Source organism: Mixophyes fleayi, chromosome 2, assembly GCF_038048845.1.
Source record: "Mixophyes fleayi isolate aMixFle1 chromosome 2, aMixFle1.hap1, whole genome shotgun sequence".
NCBI lineage: Eukaryota > Metazoa > Chordata > Amphibia > Anura > Limnodynastidae > Mixophyes > Mixophyes fleayi.
In genome coordinates this window covers 67,307,214-67,331,136 of record NC_134403.1, presented here as the reverse complement: position 1 = coordinate 67,331,136, position 23,923 = coordinate 67,307,214, and the positions used below count along the sequence as shown (strand labels likewise).

The 23,923-nt window shown below is 41.3% G+C and overlaps 1 protein-coding gene across 1 annotated transcript in view; it reads right to left on the bottom strand.

Moving 5' to 3' along the window:
- Positions 1–15,116: 15,116 nt before the first annotated feature.
- The window catches only part of ESPL1 (extra spindle pole bodies like 1, separase), a 65,629-nt gene continuing 56,822 nt past the window's right edge, over positions 15,117–23,923 (bottom strand). The window contains exons 26-31 of the mRNA XM_075199169.1: positions 23,251–23,421; positions 21,866–21,970; positions 21,488–21,603; positions 19,757–19,840; positions 19,486–19,650; positions 15,117–15,838 (exon numbers count right to left, since the gene is read on the bottom strand). Coding sequence (XP_075055270.1) covers positions 15,637–15,838; positions 19,486–19,650; positions 19,757–19,840; positions 21,488–21,603; positions 21,866–21,970; positions 23,251–23,421 — 843 coding nt within the window. The 3' untranslated portion in view covers positions 15,117–15,636. The remainder of the gene's footprint in view (positions 15,839–19,485; positions 19,651–19,756; positions 19,841–21,487; positions 21,604–21,865; positions 21,971–23,250; positions 23,422–23,923) is intronic.

The following is a 23,923-nucleotide window of genomic DNA, read 5'->3' as shown; positions in this document are numbered from 1 at the left end:
CAGGTGGACAAGTAAACGTGAGGAGAGTTAGTGGTCTGCGTACAGCAAGTTGTACCACTGCTATAGTGAGGAGGAATGTCCAGGAGTAGAGAGGAGGTAGTGAAAGTCAGTGGTCTGCGTATAGCAAGTTGTACCACTGTCTATAGTGAAGGAATGGGTTCCAGGTGCAAGTAGGTAACGGGGGAGTCAGTGGTCTGCGTACAGCAAGTTGTATCACTGCTTATGTGAGAGGATACTTGAAACTGGTGCCAATGGGAAACAGGAGTCAGTGGTCTGCGTTCAGCAAGTTGTACCACTGCTATATATATGTGAGGAGGGGCACAAGGAGATGAATGGAATACAGAGGATACACGGGCGGCACACGGAACTTGATCCCACGATGATAACCACAATACAATAATAACTGACAAGCGCTGCTTGAAGTATACAAAGTCACTATAGAGATCCAGGTAATAGAAAACAAAGTCAATAGTAACAATAGCTTCAGTAGATGGAAGACTCCGGAGATGAACACAACACAGTCCAGACGGATATGCAACACAATAGCAAAGTCAATGGAAAGTATACATACTGCGGTTCAGGAGAGCAGGCTGTCAAGGAGCAGTGCAGGGATACCTGAACGGCTGAACGCCGGCAGGAGGAGAGACCACTGGAGGATGGAAGCGGTAATCAGGTTGGTGCAGCGCACGAAAGGTAACCGGTAATCAAAGGAGCAATACTCAGGAAGCAGTAGTAAGTAAAACTGGAAACATGATGAACACGGGAGAGTTGAGGCTGTCTGGTATCCGGCAGTAGTAGCGGAGGCAGCGGAGGGGAGACACGCTGAATACAGGAGAGTAGAGGCGGTCTGGAATCCGGCAGTAGTAGCGAAGGCAGCGGAGGGGAGACACGCTGAACACAGGAGAGTAGAGACGGTCTGGAATCCGGCAGCAGTAGCAGATAGGAATCAGTGGAGAGCTGACACGATGAACACAGGAGAGTTGAGACGGTCTGGAACCCGGCAGTAGTAACAGAGGCAGCGGAGAGCAGACACGCTGAACACAGGAGAGTTGAGGCGGTCTGGAATCCGGCAGCCGTAGCAGATAGGAATCAGCTGAGTGCAGACACGATGAACACAGGAGAGTTGAAGTGGTCAGGAAACCACAATCGTAGTAGACAGGAATCAGCTGGAGCTGAATACACGAGGAAACGCAGGAACACCTTCAGAGGCTCATGGGGAATGAGACTCCAAGATCAGGCAACTAGGTAATGATCACAGGTGGTTTAAATAGGGAGGGTTGCCTGATCATCCAATTAATTAAAAGCAACAGGTACTGAAGGTTTCATAAGGGCTGCACATGCGCAGACCCTCAGGATGGCGGACGGCCACGGTTCCTAACAACGGGAGAAGAGGCACTCACAGTCCGGTGAGTGACATGGTGTTACTTAAGCTGGGTACACACTACACTGTTTTCGTCCAATAATCGGCTCAAACAGCCGACATACGACCGCTCGTTCAAAAGTCGGGTCAGTGCAGTGTATATTTTACTCAAGGGGTACTTATGTGGCATTATTAACCACAATGGGTCTGGTGACTGCCCAGTCATTGTCTCCTGTCCATGTACTAGGATACCTCTTCTCTATTCTAATCCTACTGGAACCATACTCATGAAGGGCACTGGAAGTAGGTATGGCAATTATAACAAGAGCGCAGAATGGTGAACAATGTAAGTAAGGCAGACAAGAGGAGGAAGTATTCTGAGGATGCCCTATCACAGTAAAATCTTGTATATATATATAAATCATTGGGCTGCTAGTCTGTCCAGTTATGCATTCAGACACCCCTGCACCGATTGGAATGAAACCAATGCGAGATGGTCCAGTTGGATCCTGTCCAGGTTTTAGGGAGGTTAGGGTCCCAGTAGAACCTCCCGTTGGTGTACGCTGGGCAGAACTTTGACCAGGGTTGCCTGTCCTGGTCCTTCCACTAGATGGATTTCAATGACATTTAATATAAAAACAAAAACGACACTGGGCAGCCACCTAATGGGTGTGTTGGGAAGACCTGCTAAGCTTCTAATTATTTTGAAAAGGTTGACAGTTACATCCAACTCATTGATAACTTAATAGCTTGAAGATTTAAACCCAGGCAACGGCAGGTACTTCAGCTAGTAATTAATAAAACAGGATCTTTATTCTTAAGATTATTTGCATAATTGTTTTTCTTTCACTGCCACAGCTTTTGTCTCTCAGCACTTATTGTGGAGGGCACAGCGTGCAATGAAAATTAGAGTGCACCACATTTGTGCACGGCAAATTTAGATTTAAACACACCTAACTTAAAATTACCTGGACTGAATAAAGATGTAGTTAGTGGCACACTGTGCAATTAAACACCTGTGGGATTACGATGGATCAGTTGCAAATTGCATTACAAGTTACTTCTTGCTGATATAGATGGAAAATGAAGTTTATTATGCGGGGACCCTTCTTATAATCAGATGTGGTGTAATAAACTTCGTGCTAGATGCATTTTTTCCCAAAATTTTGACACATTTTAATCATAACAAGTGTGAATATGTAATAATTGTCAGGCTAAAAGTAATGTAGGCATTCAATAAAAAAATCCTAATATGTGGCAGATGGTTCTCATAATATATTGGTAAATTATGTCATTACTTTTTTTACAAAAGATAATTAAGAGAATAGATAGTATATTATTTGTTTTACAATCCTTGGTTCAGCAGGTATACTTTATGCATTTATCTAAAATTTTGACATGCCTGTAGGACATAAGGACACAAGAGGAAAGCGTGAAGGTCTCTTCCACACAGGTCACATATAGACATGTAACAAATATCTAACATACAGGGGGAGGGGTGGTTGGGTCAAAACTTATCTTCCAGATCTGGTGGCTTGTAAACAAAAGAAAATGTGCTACATAAAAAACAGTGTGTATGTCCAAGTTGTGGGTAGTGGTCCTACGTGTGTAACTTACTTTACATTGTGAATTATTGTGCACCATTTTCACAGAGAGGCTTATGGCATGGTATCAGCACTAAATAGGTTATTGAAATAATTAGATCACACACAGTGCAAGACAATGGGGTATATTTACTAAACTGCAGGTTTGAAAAAGTGGAGATGTTGCCTATAGCAACCAATCATTTTCTAGCTGTCATTTTGTAGAATGCACTAAATAAATGATAACTAGAATCTGATTGGTTGCTATAGGCAACATCTCCAGTCTAACAATGTCCCCCCTGTGCCAGCGCTGCTTCCATCACACGTCCCCTGTGCCAGTGCTGCTTCCATGACACATGCCCCCTGTGCCAGTGCTGCTTCCATAACACATGCCCCCTGTGCCAGCGCTGCTTTCCTCACATATGTCCCCTGTGCCAGCTCTGCTTCCATCACACATGTCCCCTGTGCCAGCGCTGCTTCCATCACACATGTCCCCTGTGCCAGCGCAGCGTGCAGCAAGCGCTGTACGGAGGCGGGGGATTGGAGGTGCTGTCAGAGGTGCCTCTGTTGCCAGCCTCCCTCTCCCAATGTTTTTCATACCTTCCTAGGAGCCGGGCACAGTCGACGCAGGCTGTGTTCGTCCTCCTGATCTGACAGTCAGATAGAGATAGACTGCAGACACTGCGTGAGGAGGGGTGGCAGAAGGTAAGTGAACCCTCTCCCAGCACAATGCTGAGAGAGAGGGCTAGAAAATCGCAGTGTGTCCCTGAGCAGGCTGCTTCTTACTAGGAGCAGTCATTCTATGAAAAAAAAAAAAAAAAAAAAGAGATTCTATTTTTTAGCTCAGTAGACAGGGTCAGGCAAGGGTCACTAACATAGTGAGCTCTGCTAGGCACTGGATTGTTGAATGTTACCAATTCAGTGCTGGGCCCTGGGGGAATCTATTACACTTCCTCCATGATAGTCTCTCACTATTATGTGTGCAGATACCAGAATAAGCAGCCATTTTATAGCTTTCTCTTTCTCTGTCCTGATTCCTGATAGAAAGGTTTGGGGATTGTTATTTTCAAAAGTGTATTACTTTTACTCTGGGGTTTTGTTGGCTGTATAGCAGGCTCACTTTCTGTTCAGTATTGTGGGCTGCTTGTTATTTATATTGTGTTTTGTTACACTGTTTATTACACTGTTTTGTTTGTGTTTTGTCCCATCTGTTAACATGTCAGAAGGGGAAAAACTATGCGTGGTAAAGCTGGTGTTACATCAATGTTGAGTTTCACCTGGACTTTCAGTCACGTTAAGTTATCATCAGGGCAGTCAGGCATCCAGGCTCTGTGCGCAGCCTGCCGATTTTTAAAAAGCGTACCGTGTAATACAGCAGCTGCTGTTTTACATACGGCAACACATGCCTGGGTTCGGTCTCTCTCCAATACAGTGGCTAAACTTGCTCAGTTGGTGCTGTCACAGGCTGTGGTCGCTCCATCTTCTGCTTGCACTGTAGCAACTGATGGGTTCTAGTTTGCTAAGTCAAGGTTTGTCTGTTTCTCCCTGGCGGAGTGTGTACAGCCTGCTTGGGTACAGGGAATTGCATCCTCTGTACAGGGTTTGGTTTAGGTTTCTTCCTCTTAGAGAGGATGTTACAATCTGCGGCACCATCTTCCTCACATAAACGTAGGTGGATGGCGCCACAACTTCGGGAAAAATAAAACAGATTTAACTGTAGTTCCCAGAATGAAGATAATTTAGCGGTGAATTCTGACATGGATGCTCCTTCGGTTATGGAGGAGATTCATTCAGTTCACCAGAGTGTGGAGGAATTAATACAAGCTGTGTGTCAGGTACTTCACTTTCCTAAGAGGTTTCTCATGTTGCACAGGCTCCTCTTTTTGCACGGGGAAAATAAATAAATAAAAATTCTCTCTTTTTCCTGGCTTCTTCCTTATTGGAAGATTTGTTGTCGGAGCCTTGGACTTCCCCAAATAGCAAGTTCCAATATTTCGGTGATTGCAGTATGTTTATCCTTTTCCTCCTGAAGTTTTTTGCTAAATGGTAGACAATTCCACGTGTGGATGCTGCAGTTACAAGGTTAGCCAAGGTAACTACTATTCCTTGTGCTAACATAGCCACTCTTAAGTATGGTACAGACCATTAGGTTAAGGCCGTCCTTAAGTTCATTTTCGTGGCAGCATGTGACTCTTTCAGGCCTGCTTTGGCATCTGCGTGGGTTAAGAAAGCAGTAGAACGCTGGTCAAAACACTGTTTTCAAGGTTTGTTGGGAGGCAGGCCTTCCTCTGAACTGCTTCCATTAGTGGAGCAAATTCAGAGGGCGATAGATTATTTACGAGAGGCAGCTACATTCGCGGGACTGATTGGTGCACGTATTTCTGTCTCTGCAGTTTCAGCTCATCGTATTCTCTGCCTTAAGTCCTGGAAGGCTGATGGGGAGTCTGAAAAGGTTCTTGAGACCATACCGTTTTCTGGGGGTATTTTGTTTGGACCTCAGCTTGACTCCATTATCAGTCAAGCTACAGGTAGAAAGCGCATTTTTCTCCCAGTTAATGCTCCCAAACAAAGATTATCCAAATTCCAGTCCTTAGGAAGGTTTTGGGGTTAATATTCCTCAGGGTAATCATCTACAGGCCAGTCATCCGCCCCGAGGGGTGGTTTGCTGCATGAGCGCCAGGCCTAGTCGGCTTGACGTCCAGCAGCGAAACCTGCAAACAAGCAGTCCGCATGACATTTTGCTCCTCCGCTGTCGCCAGTGGTGTGAGCTCGTCTTTTCTTGTTCAGGGATCAGTGGTTGCAGTCTACTACCGATGTCTGGGCTTGGGTGTAGTGGATTGAGGATACAAGATTGATCTGCTCGGTCTTTCTCCCATACAGTTTTTGCCATAGGGCTTCCCACTTGTCCACGAAAGTGACTGGTTTTACGAGAAACAATTCTATCCCTCCTTTATTCTGGAGTGATGATTACGGTGCCAGATTCTCAAAGAGGTTTGGGTTCTTATTACAACCTTTTTCTCGTACTAAATCCAAAAGGGCTTATTCAGACCAAATGTTTCAACACCCATGTCACAGTGCCCAGGTTCAAGATCGAGCCTTTGAGCTCGGTCATTAACGGAATGGAACAAGGAAAATTCATGGGGATTCTAGACATCAAAAATGCCTATCTTCACGTACCTTTCTAGAGGGGTCATCAGTCCCTTTTGAGGTTTGTGGTTCGGTCACAGTACTAACAATTTCAGGCTTTTCCCTTTGGTCTGGCCAAGACCCCACGTATCTTCACAGACATCATGCCGGTCGTGGCTGCTCTTCTAAAGTCCAAGAGGATTACAATCATCCCTTGTCTGGACGATCTTCTTTTAATGACAGAGTCTCCAAAGGTGCTGTAGGCGACATATCCAAGTAGTAATCCAGACTCTACAGTTTCACGGCTGGATTCTCAACTTCAAAAAGTCCAAGTTGTTTCCATCTCAGCAAATTATCTTTTTGAGTATTTTTTATTTCACATCCGTCAAAACAGGTGTTCTTACCAACCAAGACAGGATTCTAGCCTTGTAGAATAGGATAAGATCTTGGTTGGCGGCAAGGTAGCCTTCAGTACATTTCGCCATGAGCGTTTTTGGCAACATGGTATTGACTAACCGTCCAGTTTGCTCAGTTTCATGCACGGCAGTCCCAGTTGGATCTTCTGTTGCAATGCAACAAATACCATCTGAATCTGGCGGCCCAGGTATTTCACCTGTCTCCGCAGACCAGTTAGTTGCTTCTTTGGTGGTTACATAAACAGATTCTCGCCAGGGGATGCAATTTATCAATTTAAAATTAGACTTTAATCACAAAGGATGCCAGCCTTCGAGATTAGAGGCCTTCTGTCTTCATGCTCGGTTTCAGGGTTTTTGTACTCAAAAGGAATCCAAGCTTCCAATCAATGTCTTTGAACTGTGATCAGTCTTCATGCTCTTATAAGCACACAACACTTGCTGCAGGGAAGGCCAGTGAAGATTCAGTCAGACCATGCCACATCAGTGGCATACCTCAATCATCAGAGCTGTACCAAAAGTCCCTTGGCCATGCGGAAATTGTCCCTTCATCCTAAGGTGTTTTGTCAGTTGGTGGAATCACCCGAATATTGACATGGTGGCATCTCAGATGAACCACAAGGTTCTCCTCTTCTCCCGTTCAAGAGATCCTATGGCTGGTACAGTAGATTCCATGTCTGTCCTTGGAGGTATTGCTTAGTGTACCTTTTTCCACCGGTAGCCATGCTTCCAAGGGCGTTAAGAAAGGTAGAGAGAGAGGGTGTTCCAGCTCTTCTGATAGCGCTGGATTGGCCGCAGAGGGCCTGGTACACCGACGAGCTTGGACCTGGTGATTGCCGCTACGCCCAGATCTATTAACTCAAGATCCCTTTTTGTCATCTACGTTTACAACGTCTAGCTTTAACGGTGTGACTGTTGAAGCTATGATCCTAAGCGCTAAGGTGTTTCCGAACTTGTGGTGCAAACCATGCTTTGTGCTCGGAAACCAGCCTCTGCAAAGATTTCGTATCGAGTCTGGAAAACTTATTGACTGGTGTAAAAAGAAGTGATATCCTACTTCTTTTTGCTTGGCAAGGATGCTTAGGTTCTTGCAGGAGGGGTTGGATGCAGGTTTGCGCCTTAGTTCTTTTTAAGGTCAGGTGTCAGTTTTTTCTGTCTTTTTTCAAAGAAAACTTGCTGTCGTTCCTTATGTGCACATTTTCATTCAGGGCGTTCTTCATGTACAACCTCCATATGTTCTTCCAGTACCACCATGGGATTTGAATTTGGTGTTGAATGCTTTATGGCATCCGCCTTTTTGAACCTTTGAATACAGTGAAATTCCAATTTCTATCCTAGAAAACGGTTTTGCCCATTTCTTCTGCACGCACAGTTTTCAGAGCTTGTTGCTTTATCTTACAATTCTCCTCTTCTTGTTTTTCATAAAAACAGGGCAGTTCTTTGAAACTGGACCTCTTTCCTTCCAACGGTTGTGTCTGGTTTTTATCTAAATCAACACATTGTCATTCCAGTCCTGAATGATTTTATGTATTCAGTTTAATGATATTTCTATTAGTTTTCTCAATGTTGTCCGAGTCTTCCGAATTTATGTGCAGAGGTCTCAGAAGATGCGCAAGACTGGCGATCTTTTGAGTCTCTATCATGCTCACAAAAGAGGCTGGCTAGCTTCTAAAGTAATTATTGCTAGGTGGATTACGGCTGTTATTCGTCAAGCTTATAGTAAGGCTGGGGAGCCTGTCCCAGATAATCTATGCAAGCACTCTACAGGGTCTGTAAGTGCTTCCTGGGCGGCCCGCTATGCTGCTTCCAGAGAACAGCTGTGTAAGGCGGCCACGTGGTAGTCTGTACACACATTCACTAACTTTCACAAGTTTAATGTGTTTGCATCCAAGAATGCAAGTTTTAGAAGAAAGGTGTTTCGTGCTATTTCTTATGAGCGTTCCCTCCCGTAGGGCAGCTTTGGGATGTCCCCAATGTCCCCCAAAGGAAGACAGAGAAAATGGGATTTTTATACTTACGTAAAATCCGTTTCTCTTAGTCCATTAGGGGGACATCGGGCGCCCACCCTTAACGTCCTAGTTTCTCCTACAGTTTGACATGTAGTCTTGTTGGTAAGAGAATGTTGTTGTTTTTTAATTTTATTCTCTTCTCCTGTTTCTCTCTATCTCCGCTTTCTGTGGGCTTGGTTAAACATAAACTGAGGCTGGATAAGAGGTGGGGTATAGAGGGGGAGGAGCTAGGGCTTAGTTAAACAGAAGTTTAAAGTGCCAGTTCGCCCCTGTCCCTACTCTATACCCCAATGTCCCCGGTGTCCCCCAATGGACTAAGAGAAACAGATTTTACGGAAGTATAAAAATCCCATTTTCTCTAATACTTGCTTTTTTTCACTTTTCTGCCCCTCCGAATGTTTCCAACCCCATTACTCCCCCTCCCACATGTCCCCCCCTTCGCCAACTCCTCTGAGCTCACTCTCCTCCTCCTTTTATCTAGCTTAAATGTTGTTGCCCTTGAGTAACCCTATAGATACCCCCACTGCCTCGGGCCACTCCCTTCGAATTTGCTCCATTAACACGAAGGGCCTTAATGTCCCCAAAATAAGATCCCAGGCACTTCATTTTTTTTTTTTCACTCTGACTGGGCAGATGTGGTCTTTATCAAGGAGACCCATTTCAAACTAGGCTCAGCACCCGTCCTCTGGAGCAAGCATTACCCTCACACTTTCTACAGTAATTGCCCCTAAGGGAAAACAAAAGGGGTTGCAGTACTCCTCTCCAAATCCTTGCAACTTTCTGATGTTTCCCACTACTCTTTCAGTGAGGGCAGGGGGCTTCTGGTGAAGTCCAATTTACGTTTGTCAATATTTTGTCGCCAGCCAATACCAGGCGACCTTCCTTGCAAAAACCTTGAACTCTCTAGAGCCTCGCTTAGAGGGAATGGTGGTTTGGGGTCGACCTGAATTGGACTCGGGATCAGCTCTAGGACACTTTGGGAGGGACTCTGAGACACTGGGCAATGGCTATCGTAAAGTAAGGCACATTTTCCAGCCTGCTGACTCCTGGCACCTTACACACCCCTTGGTCCATGACTATACAGTCATGGCCAAAAGTTTTGAAAATGACACAAGTATTGGTTTTCACAAAGTTTGCTGCTTTAGTGTTTTTAGACCTTTTTGTCAGATGTTACAATGGTATACTGAAGTAAAATTACAAGCATTTCATAAGTGTCAAAGGCTTTTATTGATAATTACATTAAGTTTATGCAAAGAGTCAATATTTGCAGTGTTGACCCTTCTTTTTGAAGACCTGCAATTTTCCCTGGCATGCTATCGATCAACATTTGGGCCACATACTGTCTGATAGCCGCCCATTCTTGCCTAATAAATGCTTGGAGTTTGTCAGAATTTGTGGGTTTGTTTGTCCACCCGCCTCTTGAGGATTGACCACAAGTTCTCAATGGGATTAAGGTCTGTGGAGTTTCCTGGCCATGGATCCAAAATTTCGATGTATTGATCCCCGAGCCACTTAGTTTTCAGTATTGTCTTATGGCAAGGTGCTCCATCACGCTGGAAAAGGCATTGTTCATCACCAAACTGTTCTTTGATGGTTGGGAGAAGTTGCTCTTGGAGGACATTTTGGTACCATTCTTTATTCATGGCTGTGTTCTTAGGCAAAATTGCTTGTCAGTATAACAAAATTGGCCTTTGATCATTGCAAACACATACTTTCAATGGGAGAACAAAATGGGGAAGCTGTTGGCCCAGGTTCTACGAGCCCAAACCACTGCCTCTTTCATTTACTCGGTGCAGGATGCTAGTGGGAAGAGGAGCCATTTTAACAAGGGAGATAGCTTCAGGGTTCTGTGTACTATTCCTGGTTGTATAACATCAGAGATACAATTTTCCCAAGCTTTTGGAGTCTGCAAGGGAGATGCCGAAACAACCCTTTACGCTTAAGGAATTGGAGAAGGCCATTGCCTCCACACCAACAGGTAAAAGCCTTGGGCCTAATGAGTTCACAACTGGCTATCACAAGAGGTTTGGTTCCATCCCCTACTCCTAGGGGTCTTAAATAAGATCTCCAACGCGTCCGGCCTCTCCCAGCACTCTCTCGAAGCAGACATCACGATTCTATCTAAAGACAGTAAGGACCCCTCCCTGTGCACCAGTTATCGCCAGATCTCCCTGTTAAATATTGACCTTAAACTCCTTGGAAAAATTACAGTGAACCGCCTGAAGATCCTCCTGCCAGAACTAATTGATAGCAATCAAGTCGGCTTTGTTCCAGGCCACGAGGCTTGGCACAACACCACCAAAATTATCGACCTGATGCATTTGATAGAAGGTAGGCGTACTCTTGCCTTGTTGTTAACAGATGCGGAAAAAGCTTTCGACAGGTGGATTGGCGATTTTTCCAAGGGGAACTAAAGCACATGGGACTGGGTCCAGTCTGTCTCCATAGAATACACTCTCTTTACAGGAACTCCATAAGCTGAATCAAAATGAATGACTCTTTTCGACACATTCTCCATATATAATGGCACGCGCCAGTAATGCTCGTTCTTGCCCTTGATACTTGTTCTTTACATAGAAGCCCTGCCTTGGTCCATCAGGAATAACCCCAATTAATCTGGGGTTCGATTGGGGGGGGGGGGGGGAGGAGAGAAGGGAGCATAAGTTTGTCCTTTTATGCGGATGGTAACGGTCACCAACCCTACAGTCTCATGGCGCAATTTGCTGGAGTTGAAGTTCGGGGAACTGTCCAATTTTAAAATTAACTGTACTAAATCCATGGTCCTAAACCTTTCCATCTCACCACACGTTTAAGATGGTCTCTGCTGTTCCTTTCCTTTCACTCACACCCTTCTCAACTTTAATACCTAGAGGTATTGCCCAGGGATCTTTCCACTTCGTATACAATGAATTTTATCAATCCATTTCCCAAATTCTACACAGAGTTTGGTATTCCCGTGGTTTCTCCTGGCTCGGGAGGATGACTATATTTAAAATGAACAAAAGACCAAAAGCTTTTATATCTCCACCAAACACTCACAATCCAGTAATTGAATGCACAAAGATGTGGTTCTGCTGTCTGGAATTTAAGGGGTCTCCCTCATGGATAATGGATAGTCAGCTGGGGGCCAATTGGGTGGGTGAGGTGGATGATGGGAATGCAAACAGTATGCCAATCAAGCAGCTATTGCCTCAAAAGTGGACATAACATCTTGAGTGCCCTTTCACCTCCTCCCCCCACCTTTATTCTCGCTTTCTCCAACACGCCCTCTGTTCTCTATCCTTCTTTAGCGTGCTTGTCATGTATTTGTCCTTACTGTTTGCATCATTTAATATTGGTTGATGGACTGTGAGGGTTTCAGTTGAGTGCACTTTTGTATTTTATTTCATCTGCTGTATACCTTTATTAAGAGAAGTTGCACAAAAAAAAGTGTTAAGTTTTTTTTTTTTCTTACTGCAAAAAACACCAACAAAGCTTAAGTATTCCTTATCTGGAGATATGTATCAGTAGGTGGCCCAATAAGAGCAGATTTGGTTGTTTGCTGGTTAACCACTGAGACACACTTCACCAGTTGGCATGGGTAGACTGTAAAACATTAAGTGTACTCATTAAAGTGAATTGTTCAAATGTACATGTAGATCTTAAAGATACTGTGACCATATGTTACGTTAGGTGACCACGCTCAAGAAACATAATTGTATATACTAGATAATATCTGATTATTAAAAAGTGATTTGTAAATACACTTACGTAATAGAAGTAAAGATAAGCGTTTTGAATGGTATCTTTGTATCTGCTATGCAATCATGAATCCATATTAACAAAAAAAACAAAAACGTATAACTTTACATATGAAAAACCAATAAGCGAGTTAAGGTGATCCCACTCACCCAATGTATATATTCTTTATACAAAATCCACCATCTCTCATCGGATACACAAACTTGCTTTCATTCTGAAATATTCGATGATGCTGTATTTTTTGATAGCAACAAAAATGTAAAAACCTCTTATCCTTTATTTAGAATGCACCACAAAAAGGTCTACAGCACTGTACAAATATTGGGGAGAGTATAAAACATACAAAGTACACACATAGTGCAAAGCATATGACGGTAATATTGTAGGGAACAAAAACCAACCAATTACATCATAAACTAAACGGAACAAGTTCCTGATGATTGGTCTTCAAAAGAACATCTTCAGACAAATGCAATGAGAAAGTCAAAGTCTTATATATTTTAGCTGTATTGTTGCCTGTCCAAGATTTAGTCAAATTTCTCCATGGGTCACAAGCTCATTTGCTGTTTTCGTTGCTTGCCTCAGACTAAGAGAACATGTCTAGTATTAGAAAATAAATTAGCTGCTCCGTGAGTATAACCCTTCTATAAGTTGTCCCACCCACTAAAAAGTCAACTTCACCACCCAAGCAAGCAACACATGCTGGTCTAATTGTAGAACCAGAATTGTAAAAATAGTTTTTTGTCCGACTTACTAGCCTCTGGTACAACAAATTCTTGAATGAGGTTGCATCTGGCAGAGGAATCCTTGCTCGCTTCAATAATCAGGACACTAGAAGGTCCATTACTAGAGAGCTTTCCTACAACTTCAGATCACCCAGGAAAAAAAAGGTAAAGGACTCAAAAGCACTTGACGGAAATGGGTAGATTTGGACATTTTCATGACTCAATTTATTGTAAGTGCTGGTTGGCAAGTTTGCTTCATGAAAATGGACACAGAGCAAGCTCTGCTTTTTGGAGTACTGAATATACCGGACAGAGCGTACTGCCCTGATAAAGCTGTTGACAAACTGTCGCAGAGGTATTCGATCCAACTGGACAGCTGAATTGTCGTGGGCATCCCTGGTGTCACCTTCTACTAAACCAAGGAAAGATCCACTATATTCATCCAAATTGCTCATCAGGAGACTACATGGTGGAGGGAGGAGACTTACACTTACAAGTATGAGGAGGTCTGGAGGCCTCTGACCTTCTTGGAAAAGGTTCACTGTGGACTGAATTAAGGAACTAGCACAGGTAGGTTCTGGGAAGAGTGTCTTCCTCCATATCTCCTGCCAAAATTCAAAAGTGGGAAATATAACACCTCTTATTATTCAGGACATGGCAGATGACGACCACATTCAGCAGACCTTAAAATGGTCAAGTTAAAGCATTTCTGCACTCCAGATATTTGGGAACATAAGATGAAAAACCTAGACAAGTAAACAAAGAATCGAAGAATAGACAAGCCTCGGCCACTTCCGCCTCAAGTGCCAACGGGTGGGTATTCAGTAAAATGTAACTCACCAGCTTTAGGAAGCAATGAGAGGCCTCAAGAATAGTCCCATGACTGTATGCAGCCTTTTTTATGGTAAGTACTGGACAGACAGGAAACTTAAAAGTATTGTCTGGTAACTACGATTTGAGCCAAATACACCACTGAGTTGGCTGAGGTTTGTCCACAAGTCTAGCAGAATCAAGGGCTGTGTTCTCTATTGAAGATATTAGAGGGAGGCTGCAATAGATGTGCTGCTTTGGGAGTGTCATTTTGGAACTCTTCCCAAAATAGTTCTGCAGAGTAAATGTCACTCGCCACCTGAAACCAACATATTACAGACATGTTCTCTTACAAACTTTTGATTTTTTGAGTCCACAATGTTAGAAAATTGCCAAGGAGCTATTTTACAGGCCCTTGATTAGGACAGTGAATGAGGCATCAGTCCTGCCTATCTGGAAAACAGATGACTCAGAACGTGCTTTGTACCCTGTTATCCACTCAGGGTAAGTAGAGTTAGAAGTGAAGAAGTCCACTTGACCAACGGGTAAGATCGGTGGCAGAAGTGCATGTGTGGGACTTGGAAACATGTGGACAGAGGGTGTGAAGATCCCCCCACCCCCAGGGAACAGCTGATGCAGTCAATGGAGTAAAATAAAAGAGCACGAGCCATATGCTCCACTTCTGTCAGGGTAGCGGAAAAAGGATTGAAGTAGGAGTATGAGGGAAGGTAAATTTATAGGATGAAGAATGAGTCTGTTATTGTTGTTTTATATAGTGCCCTGCACTTTATGAATGTTAGGGGTTCACCTTAGAGGTGAAGCATAACCCACTATCTGTGCCCTACTACTGTTGAAAGCGTATTATGAAAAACATTGCAGTTTTTTGTTTAAGAACTTCAGTTTTTAAAAGTAACAAAAAATATATTTGTTTACATTTGTAGTAATGAACATTGTGTTTGTGAGCACCATTAAGGTCCTACATATAAGAGGTTTCTCTATAGTTCATAATAATGCACCAACTGGTTGAGAATTCTGCAAAAAGCTGGACTGTGATAGTTTAACAATTCTCATAGTACCTATGTCTACAGATTAATAATGCCATCAAAAGAGATAGGTATGGCAATAACATAATTCATGCTAACAAATGCAAATAATTCCATATTAAGCAACACACCTTCAGGCAGCCTGTGTTACAGAAGGGCTCTTACAAGCTGGCTTATTATGCATGACAGGTGGATTTACAGAGTTCACAATGCTTCGGAGGAAAGGGGGGGGGGGGGCTGGTCCACAGTCAAGTATATTCAATAAGACATATACAAACATAAAAGACAAAACACAATGATAAAAAATAAAAACAGAGAAAGTCTTTATTATACATAAGTTTATGTTGTTTAGCTAAACATGCTCACCGTGCATTTTACATTTTCTTAAACTTCAATCCTTAAAATATATATATACCAAAATAGTCAGAGTACATTAAAAAATAGCCCCAGTGCGATTGTGTAAAGAATTAATGTACCCTTTTATCAATAAGGGTACAAGAATAACATTTTAATAAATATCTGAACATTGACACTATATTAAATATAAACTTGATCACATCAGATCTTTGCTGCAATATCGCATGAGAAGACTTATCAGAGATTAGTCTAGAGGTATGATCTGCAAGCCGCTTTCACGAATGCTCCAATGCCAGACCAGCGTTTTTATTTCTCATACAGCACAAACATATTTAAAATAGCAGCAGCTTACTTATTGAAAAACATTAATCAAAATATAGAGATCTAAAAATAGCATTTAAATAGTGTGAAAGTTATAAAAACTTGTTTCTGTACAATGCACCAAATTCCAATTCTAAGCAAGTTGACGTCACCGCAGGGCCACAGGTAAACCATAAGCCACAGGAGCAGCACCAATGATACTTTTTAGCTTCGGAGCCTGGCGAGACTCTGACAAGTATTTCAGAAGTGAGGCACCGGGTCCTGCCTTCAGCCATCCCTGCAGAAACGCCACTGTGTAACGGTCAATCTCTCGGTCTGTGACGTCCCACAAGTTCCCAACAACTAAAGGGCTAGAATTTAATAAGACAGAGTAAGTGGTTATTCTTGTAACTTTTCATACATTCAATGTAAAAGGACTTTAGTCAATTTTTAATAAACATGCTGAAATGGCAAGAGAAAACAAAAGAAAGCTACAAGTAAGATTCTACTATTCACATATAAAACACTGAAGCGATAATAAAGGAAAGGAGATATAATACACCTAAAAACAAAACATAACACCATTCCCGGGGACCAATCTCGTATCGCTGGCAAAAGGCTGTTCCATGGGAATGGTTTTTATGTGGAATGCGTTCACTTACCCATATAGGGATTGTTCTGTTTCTTAGGTTTGCATTTGTAAAAAGCACTGTAGGTGTGTGCAGAAGCCGATATACAGATAATTCACTTAACATTCACTTATATTTGGAGATTTTAAATAACAGTGTAGAAAGGAGGCTCTTGGCAATGTCTCCTTAGGCACAAACACTACTCAGCATGTTTATTACTACACAAAAATACAAGGTAACTAACTTTTTGAAGCCAGTAGAACGCTGACATTTTGGACTGTAATCTCAGATTTTCATAAATGGTGACACTCAAGGCATCAACAGCCGTCATTTCTAAACACCTCAATTTAACAGTTCTGTTATACAATGCTGCATTAATAGTGGTCGTCCAGTTAGAGTTGCTATACAATATTTGATTACCTTATGCAGCCCTGTTTTAGGCCCAATGAACTATAAAGTATTATTAGCTTATTCTAAGTCTACCAAACACATCTTATACATTTTTTCAGTATAAACATAGTGGATTTAATTTCCACAAAAAAAAGAAAAAAAGAAAAAAGAAAAACAAACACAAACCACACCATATCACTAGCTACTTGAAAATGGATTCAAGACAGTATATTATTTTTGCAATAAATACAATGAAGGGTAACCACTACTTCAAGGAAAGCATCAAGAGAGTCAAAGCAGGGTTGCCGGCATAATAAGCAAAAAAATTCCCACTCATATCACCCCCAACCCAAAATGGATATTATAGTTGTAAGCAAACTCATCCACCTCATCCTCACACTAATTTTTTCATATTAAAACAGAATACTCTGAAACCCTCTTTCAGAAAACAGAAATCAATGTTCAGGGCCAACTAGTCTAAGTTAGGGAATTAAACATGACCTTAAGATCCTAGACTAAGCAGATCTCACAGAACTATGCAAGATAAAAGACAGTTTAAAGACCGTAAGCAGCTCATGCTATTGCTCAAATCACACAACTTCTTTCACACATGGAGATTTATCAAACCTTCTAAAAGGGAAAAGTAGAGGTGTTGCCCATAGCAAACAATGAGATTCGAGCGATCATGTTTTAGAATGTACCGGACAAATTATAGCTAGAATCTCATTGGTTGCTATAGGCAACACATCCACTTTTCTTTTTTAGAAGGTTTGTTAAATCTACCCCATGGTGTCTTCTAGTCAACACCACATAAATGTACTTCTGAATAGACTTACAATTTGTAGACTTCTTTTACACAACACATAAGAGCTGGTATCTAACCCTCCTCTTTTGGACAGACCACTCGGCAATACACACAACACTTTATATTCTCATAACCTTGTCTTATGGACTTCCTCCTACTGAACCCTGCCTTTCATACAGAAATTAAAACAGCTATAACTCCTCATTAGATGAGCCATCCCCTTTCATCGTCTGGGCATTACATAGAGGTGGCAGAGAGAACATCATAGCAAATGATCAAAAACATTCAGAGGTAATAAAAAAAAATTAGAGGGAAAAAGCAACTTTCTCCTATGCCCCTGTCACAATTTATTTTGAAAGATCACAGAGATCAGATGAACACAATTTTACCAGAAAAGAGTGACAACACTTTAAAAGCAATGAAAAGAAATACTTTATGAAAAAAGTGACAAAGTGGCAGCTCTGCTGGCATGTAAATGAAGAAATACCTGAGCCAGGGATGCAATAAACTCAATACAAAAGATAGGGAATCTCACATATGATCTTGGCAAAATAGTTGACAAATATCGACAACTCTACTTTACATAACCTCCTTGGGACACAATCATCCTCTGAAATATAGTCAATGCTACGGATTCTATCTTGTGTTCACTCAACTTGCTTTATCCTGAGCTATCAGGTCCAAGATAACACTAAACGCACCAGGAGCCTTATTCCCCTCAAATATTGCAATTTCCATTATTCTGCTAGCTTTAGAAGCCAAAAGTGCGTTTGATCACATTTGCTGTCCTATTATGGTGCAAACACTATACAAGATTGGATTTCAAGGAAAATTCCCGGAGAATAAAAACCTTATCGCAACCCATTAGCCATGGTTGCAGAATCCATCTATTCCTCACTGCCCTTTAGCATCACACACAGCACACATCAAGGATGTCCAAAGTCCCCTCTTGTATTCTGTCTTGGAAGTTAGAATCCAAGTCAACCATAACATACTGTATGTAACATCACTAGCGATAAAATACAACATAAAAACCCCTTTAACCAGACAATGTTCTCCTTACATTAAGAAAACCCCCACACTTCTCTCCCTAACCTAAGAAATCAACTAAAACAGCACCCTATCTAAGTTTTAAAACCATGCAGAAAAGTCCTAGATCTCCACAGAGAAAGGTTTAGAACAAAATCAATTTTAAATGGCAGGCATAAAAATCAATCCCAGGGTACCTCAGACCGCTGCTGAAAAAAATGCTCAGAGGCACACGCTTACATAGTTGCCAGATAGTACTGGTTAGAAGATTAATCTTCCAAATCACTCAACACAACATTATACTTAAGGTGATGAAGGCTGATCTGACATTACATCCCCATCACAGATGTGGTCCACAACACTGAAGACTCCCCAAGAATGTTTGGTTTGTATTCCAGATAGCAGCCTCTCTGAAAGACCACAACAGACCACATTATAGGCAGTATTTAATTGCACATGGTGTGTATATAGTATGGAAACTGACACTAGGTTTCATCAAAGAATGCAGGTGATGGAATAGAGCCTTTATTTAAACCTAGATTTCATTGGCTACCTACTGTAATATTAACCTACCATTAGAGAATCCACCCTGGCTAGACAAAAAACTCTGCATCAAGGAACTTCAATCTCTCCTACAGACATATCTCCCTTCAAGCTCCTGGCTTGACAACCATCTAGCAATGTATAGAAGTTTGATTTGGGATCGCCATATCATCGCTTTTACTCTTACATCAACTTCTGGATCAAACACTGCGCTTCCCTCCTTCTAAACCACACTTTTCCCACATAAGCAATATTATGCATAAAAAAATATATATATTCAGTCCAATATGTTGTGCAGAAATATGATTTACAGATAGACTTAAACAAGTGAACTGTTCTATTGTTTATTATGCTGAAATAAAACAAAAAGCAAAATGACACTGTAGAAGTCAGTCACTCATTAACACTACAGACCATTTTATGTATAATTTGTCTATTGCAATTCATTCTCAATCTGGCAACTCTAATCATTAATTCTGTTTATTGATATATTCTAAGAAATGAGAGTATTTTACTATGCATTAGCGTGCAAAGGCTACTAAAGTCAACATTTTGGAGGTTACAACCCTTTCATATATATTCCTATTCACTATTTGTGCAATGTCCTAAAGATGAAACTTACCATCCAGCCATTAAGTATTTTAAGACTATGCCAGCACCTTCCAGATCCCCTCGAACTGCCAGGGCAGCACTACTACATCCAAACAGCAGCGCCACGGCATTACAGTCTAGTCGCTGCAGAGTCTGAACGTCCAGGAAGTGCGCGCCTGCTCCATGCCCCACATAACTGTAGACAGGAGAGAATGAAATCATAAGGATGATTAGCTCTAAAGCCATCCCAAAGTTCACAGCTGTTTAGTTGTCCAGAGTTCGCTCAAACATCAAATACTCACATATAGAGATCTTGTTTAGTCAGCGCAGACTGGATCTCTTCAGACTTTGGACTAGATCTAATCACTCCTTTCCATCCAGGTTCACTGCAAAAGAAAATCCACAGTCAATGCATGTTTGTGGTTCTAAAGTACCACCAATTGGGGATCACATCTAACTGCAGTGTACAGAGGCTGCCATACTATTGTTGAACATTAATATTTTTTCTGCAGTTCATGGGCACAAATAAATGATAATCTAACCTCTAACACTGGAGGCACAAAATGTGTGAACAATCCTGCTCACAATATACAGGTCATAGATTCAAAGAGTTCAAGGATTTAACCCAAAACTAAAAATGTAGTCTCTGCTCATACATCAGCAGTGTTATCCCATATGTGCCACTGTCATGATCTATCCAGACATGAAATTCGGAAGTTCATGGGAGAGGAGTGCCAGAAACATCACTGTGTTCTTAAGAAGCCTGCCCTAGTAGGATAGAGAAGTGTCTTGTTGGTCTGTTCGGGTACTGAGAAAACCACTAAATCAGGGAACACCAGACCCACAATAAGTAGCATTCTGTATTCTAGCATAACTTATTAAGCTCCGCCTACAACTACATTTCCCGTTTCGGCTAGGATGATGCCGCAAATTATTCAGCTTACATTTATTTCCTGTTTATATAATTCACTATACTCAAAATCACAGGTAAGTTGACACATTGGTCAATCAGGACAAATCTAAAAACCATGGTTCCTAGTTTGATTTATTTTTTTTGTTTTAAAAAAAACCCAAATTAAAAGTGCAATGTATGTGAGCTGTAACTCTTGTAGTGCAGGTGTTCTAGCTCAAGTTACGAAGTAACCGATGGCTTGTTATGACCATACATCAGCATTAAGAGTGATTTTATACTTCAGAAGTTAGACTCTTCTGAAAGAGCACTTGTTTTTAATATACACAGTGGAGGCAGCCATTTTCTATGGTGATCAGATACTCATGAGAACTCAGCCTTTCAATTCAGTGAGCTAGGTGAAATCACTGAAGCACTTCACGTCAAATATTCATAAGTAAAAGGTTCTCCATACAGCGCTGCATAATATGACTGGCGCTATATAAACAATCAAATAATTCCTTTTGCATTAAGCTGCATTATCGTCTCTCTCATTTCGGCCCAGAAAATGGCAACTCTACAGTGTGTAAAAATGCATTCTAATTGGATAAACTTGAGAATGGCATATGACCAAATTACACATAGTATACTCAGAATATAGCCATACTTTCATGAATCCCATACACACATTAACTGTCATCATCATCACTATTTATATAGCGCCACTAATTCCGCAGCGCTGTACAGAGAACTCATTCACATCAGTCCCTGCCCCATTGGAGCTTACAGTATAAATTCCCTAACATACACACACAGACAGACAGACAGACAGACAGACAGACAGACAGACAGACAGAGAGAGACTAGGGTCAATTTTGATAGCAGCCAATTAATCTACTAGTATGTTTTTGGAGTGTGGGAGGAAACCGGAGCACCCGGAGGAAACCCACGCAAACACGGGGAGAACATACAAACTCCACACAGATAAGGCCATGGTCGGGAATTGAACTCATGACCCCAGCACTGTGAGGCAGAAGTGCTAACCACTTAGTCTTTTTATAAAGACGGATTTAAAGGGCACATTAGACAATGGATATTTTGTGACATTGTCATTTAACTGCTCCACCACCTTTACCAAACTTACTTTTTGAACCAGTCCCTGAAACGCTCCTCTGTGCCCGGTAGATTGGAGTGGGGATTCAGCACATAAAAGGTTTTCTTAGGATCCACTCCGTGAACAAGCGTGCTCTGAGGCTGGTGCTGCAGGAAGGAGAGAGACTGCTAAGTAGAAGCCAAAGAACCACACCAAAACCAACCAGCCTTCATCAAATCACAGCGCTGCCAATTTCTATTTTACACAGCCACAAAAATGTTCTTGCAATAAAACGAAGTGTGGTGGCAGCCAGACAGGGTAGACTAAATACCGTGTGATTTTATAGCGCTGGCAGTGTGTGTGACACCAGAAAGCACTGCCAGTTTTCCAGACTAAAATGTAAGTCAGAATAACACAGCATCTGTGCACCTTTTTAAGGAGGCCATAGTTGAGCAGAAAGTGCAGCGATGGGAGACGGGTGACTGATCTGGTTAGCAGGCAAGGCATACTTTCCCAAGGCAACTTCTGGAGGTGCTGTTGGCAGATCACAAAAAGGTAAAGATCAGTCAGGATAAGTTACAAAAACATTTACAGTAGCCTCATTCTGAGCTGAATAGAGTCTAAAAAAATATATATGCGCAAATGTTCACAAGAACTTCACAAAACTTTACTTGTTTGACATTGGATTTACATTTGCTGTTCTATGCTACTCCGATATAAGCCAGTTTCAGCAAAATGTGGCTGAAAGTGGCTGCAATGTCCTTCAATTCAGTTACTAACAGGGAGTGTGCGTTGTAAAGGAAAATTATCCATCTAATAAAAAGTGTATTTGCAAAACAGACCTCTTGGTACATTTATCCCGTTAAAAAAAAACAAAGTTTTTTTTTTCTAAATATGAGCAGAAGTATTTTAAGTGAATGATTTTAACATCAACATTGTACTCCCCATGTGACTGGAAAACGGAGAAAGTTCATACAAATTTACCTATCCTCAATCCCCAGCTGCGCTAAAAGATATATAACTTAACATAAGTGGTCTTCTCCTAATGTCTATTTATCCATGTGTTCGCTAATTTATATTTATAGGAGGTTCTAACCTTCAACCTCACAGAACATAATAAAGACAAAAAAAAGATAGCAGGGTTTATTAGTAAGGTGCATGCAGACTTCTCTTAAAACCCAAACAAACGTTTATCAACATGCACTAAAGATTGTTTATCCTGACTTTATGATTAAGAGTGAAATAAAATGAAACTAGTGATAAGTGTGAGAATATGTGATTAAAAGTTGACAATGCACCAAGTCTTATATTTTATAATTTACTCAGATTCCAGATATTGTATTATATCACAGAGATATCCCTAACAGGTACTTCTTTCCTTTCTACTTAATTCTCCCTACCAGAGAAATTATAGCAGTGCTTCTCAAAATACCATCAGAACGAAATATCCACGTTCATATGCTCTCATGGTATTTTAATAAATCTAGTGTGTAGTTATTCTGATTTTTTTTTGCCTGCCCATATTTAATTAGTAGTTCACGATTTAATACCGATGTTGACCTTTCTAGCTGCCTTAATCCAATATCTGCAGTCACCAAAATGTTCACATTTAGCTTTACAAGATATAATCTTTCATAGGAATATATTGTTCCTTAGATTTATTAGATGAGAATGTCTTTTCTTCTCGGTAATATCTATCAGTGTTATATACAAATCAGACCAATTGACACAGGTGCATAGTAATAAGCATTTTTATGTCAATTTAATACTGTTATAGGACCCATTTTATGGAGCAGGGTGACATTGCACCTCACCATGTCCAAAACTAGAACCAGATGTCCTTCAGTAGGTTGTGTTTTCAATTTCAGTCTATTAATAGCTTTCTGGAGAAGCTCCTGAGCCTGTTCAGCCTTTGAGGCCCCGAATCCCTGGGTAAAGGAGTGGATGTGCTCAGGGGTTACATGGTGGCATCCTCCCAAGATCATCTGTAGAGAAAAGTATAGCTAATCCTTAACATTTACAACAGTATCACAACTCCTTATGTTTCTAAATGACATGTAAAAAAACCAAAACATGTTTTGATATGAAATGGTCTCACTCAAAGGGGGTTACTCTCACTATACGGTGCTGCTGTACAGCTACAGGATGGTCTTGAGAATCTATGGGAAACTAGGAACTTGTGTGGTATAGTTACCAGATATTCCTGTTTTCCATGGAGAGATCCAAGTTTAAAAGATTTAACCCCTGGAAATATATCAGTCCACGGTAATACTCTTTGTTTAAACACACATTACAATTCCACTTATTGTCCACAATGCAGTATAGTGCTTACTAGGTTATATTTATTACAGAACAGTGTACAGGAAAAGAAAAAAAAATCCCATCGTTTACATAGCTTTTCATGGCATTAAGCCCTGTCGACACCATCTCTTTGTATGATACATCACTCCACTTTTTATTTTATTTATCCTTCAACATAAAAAAGGA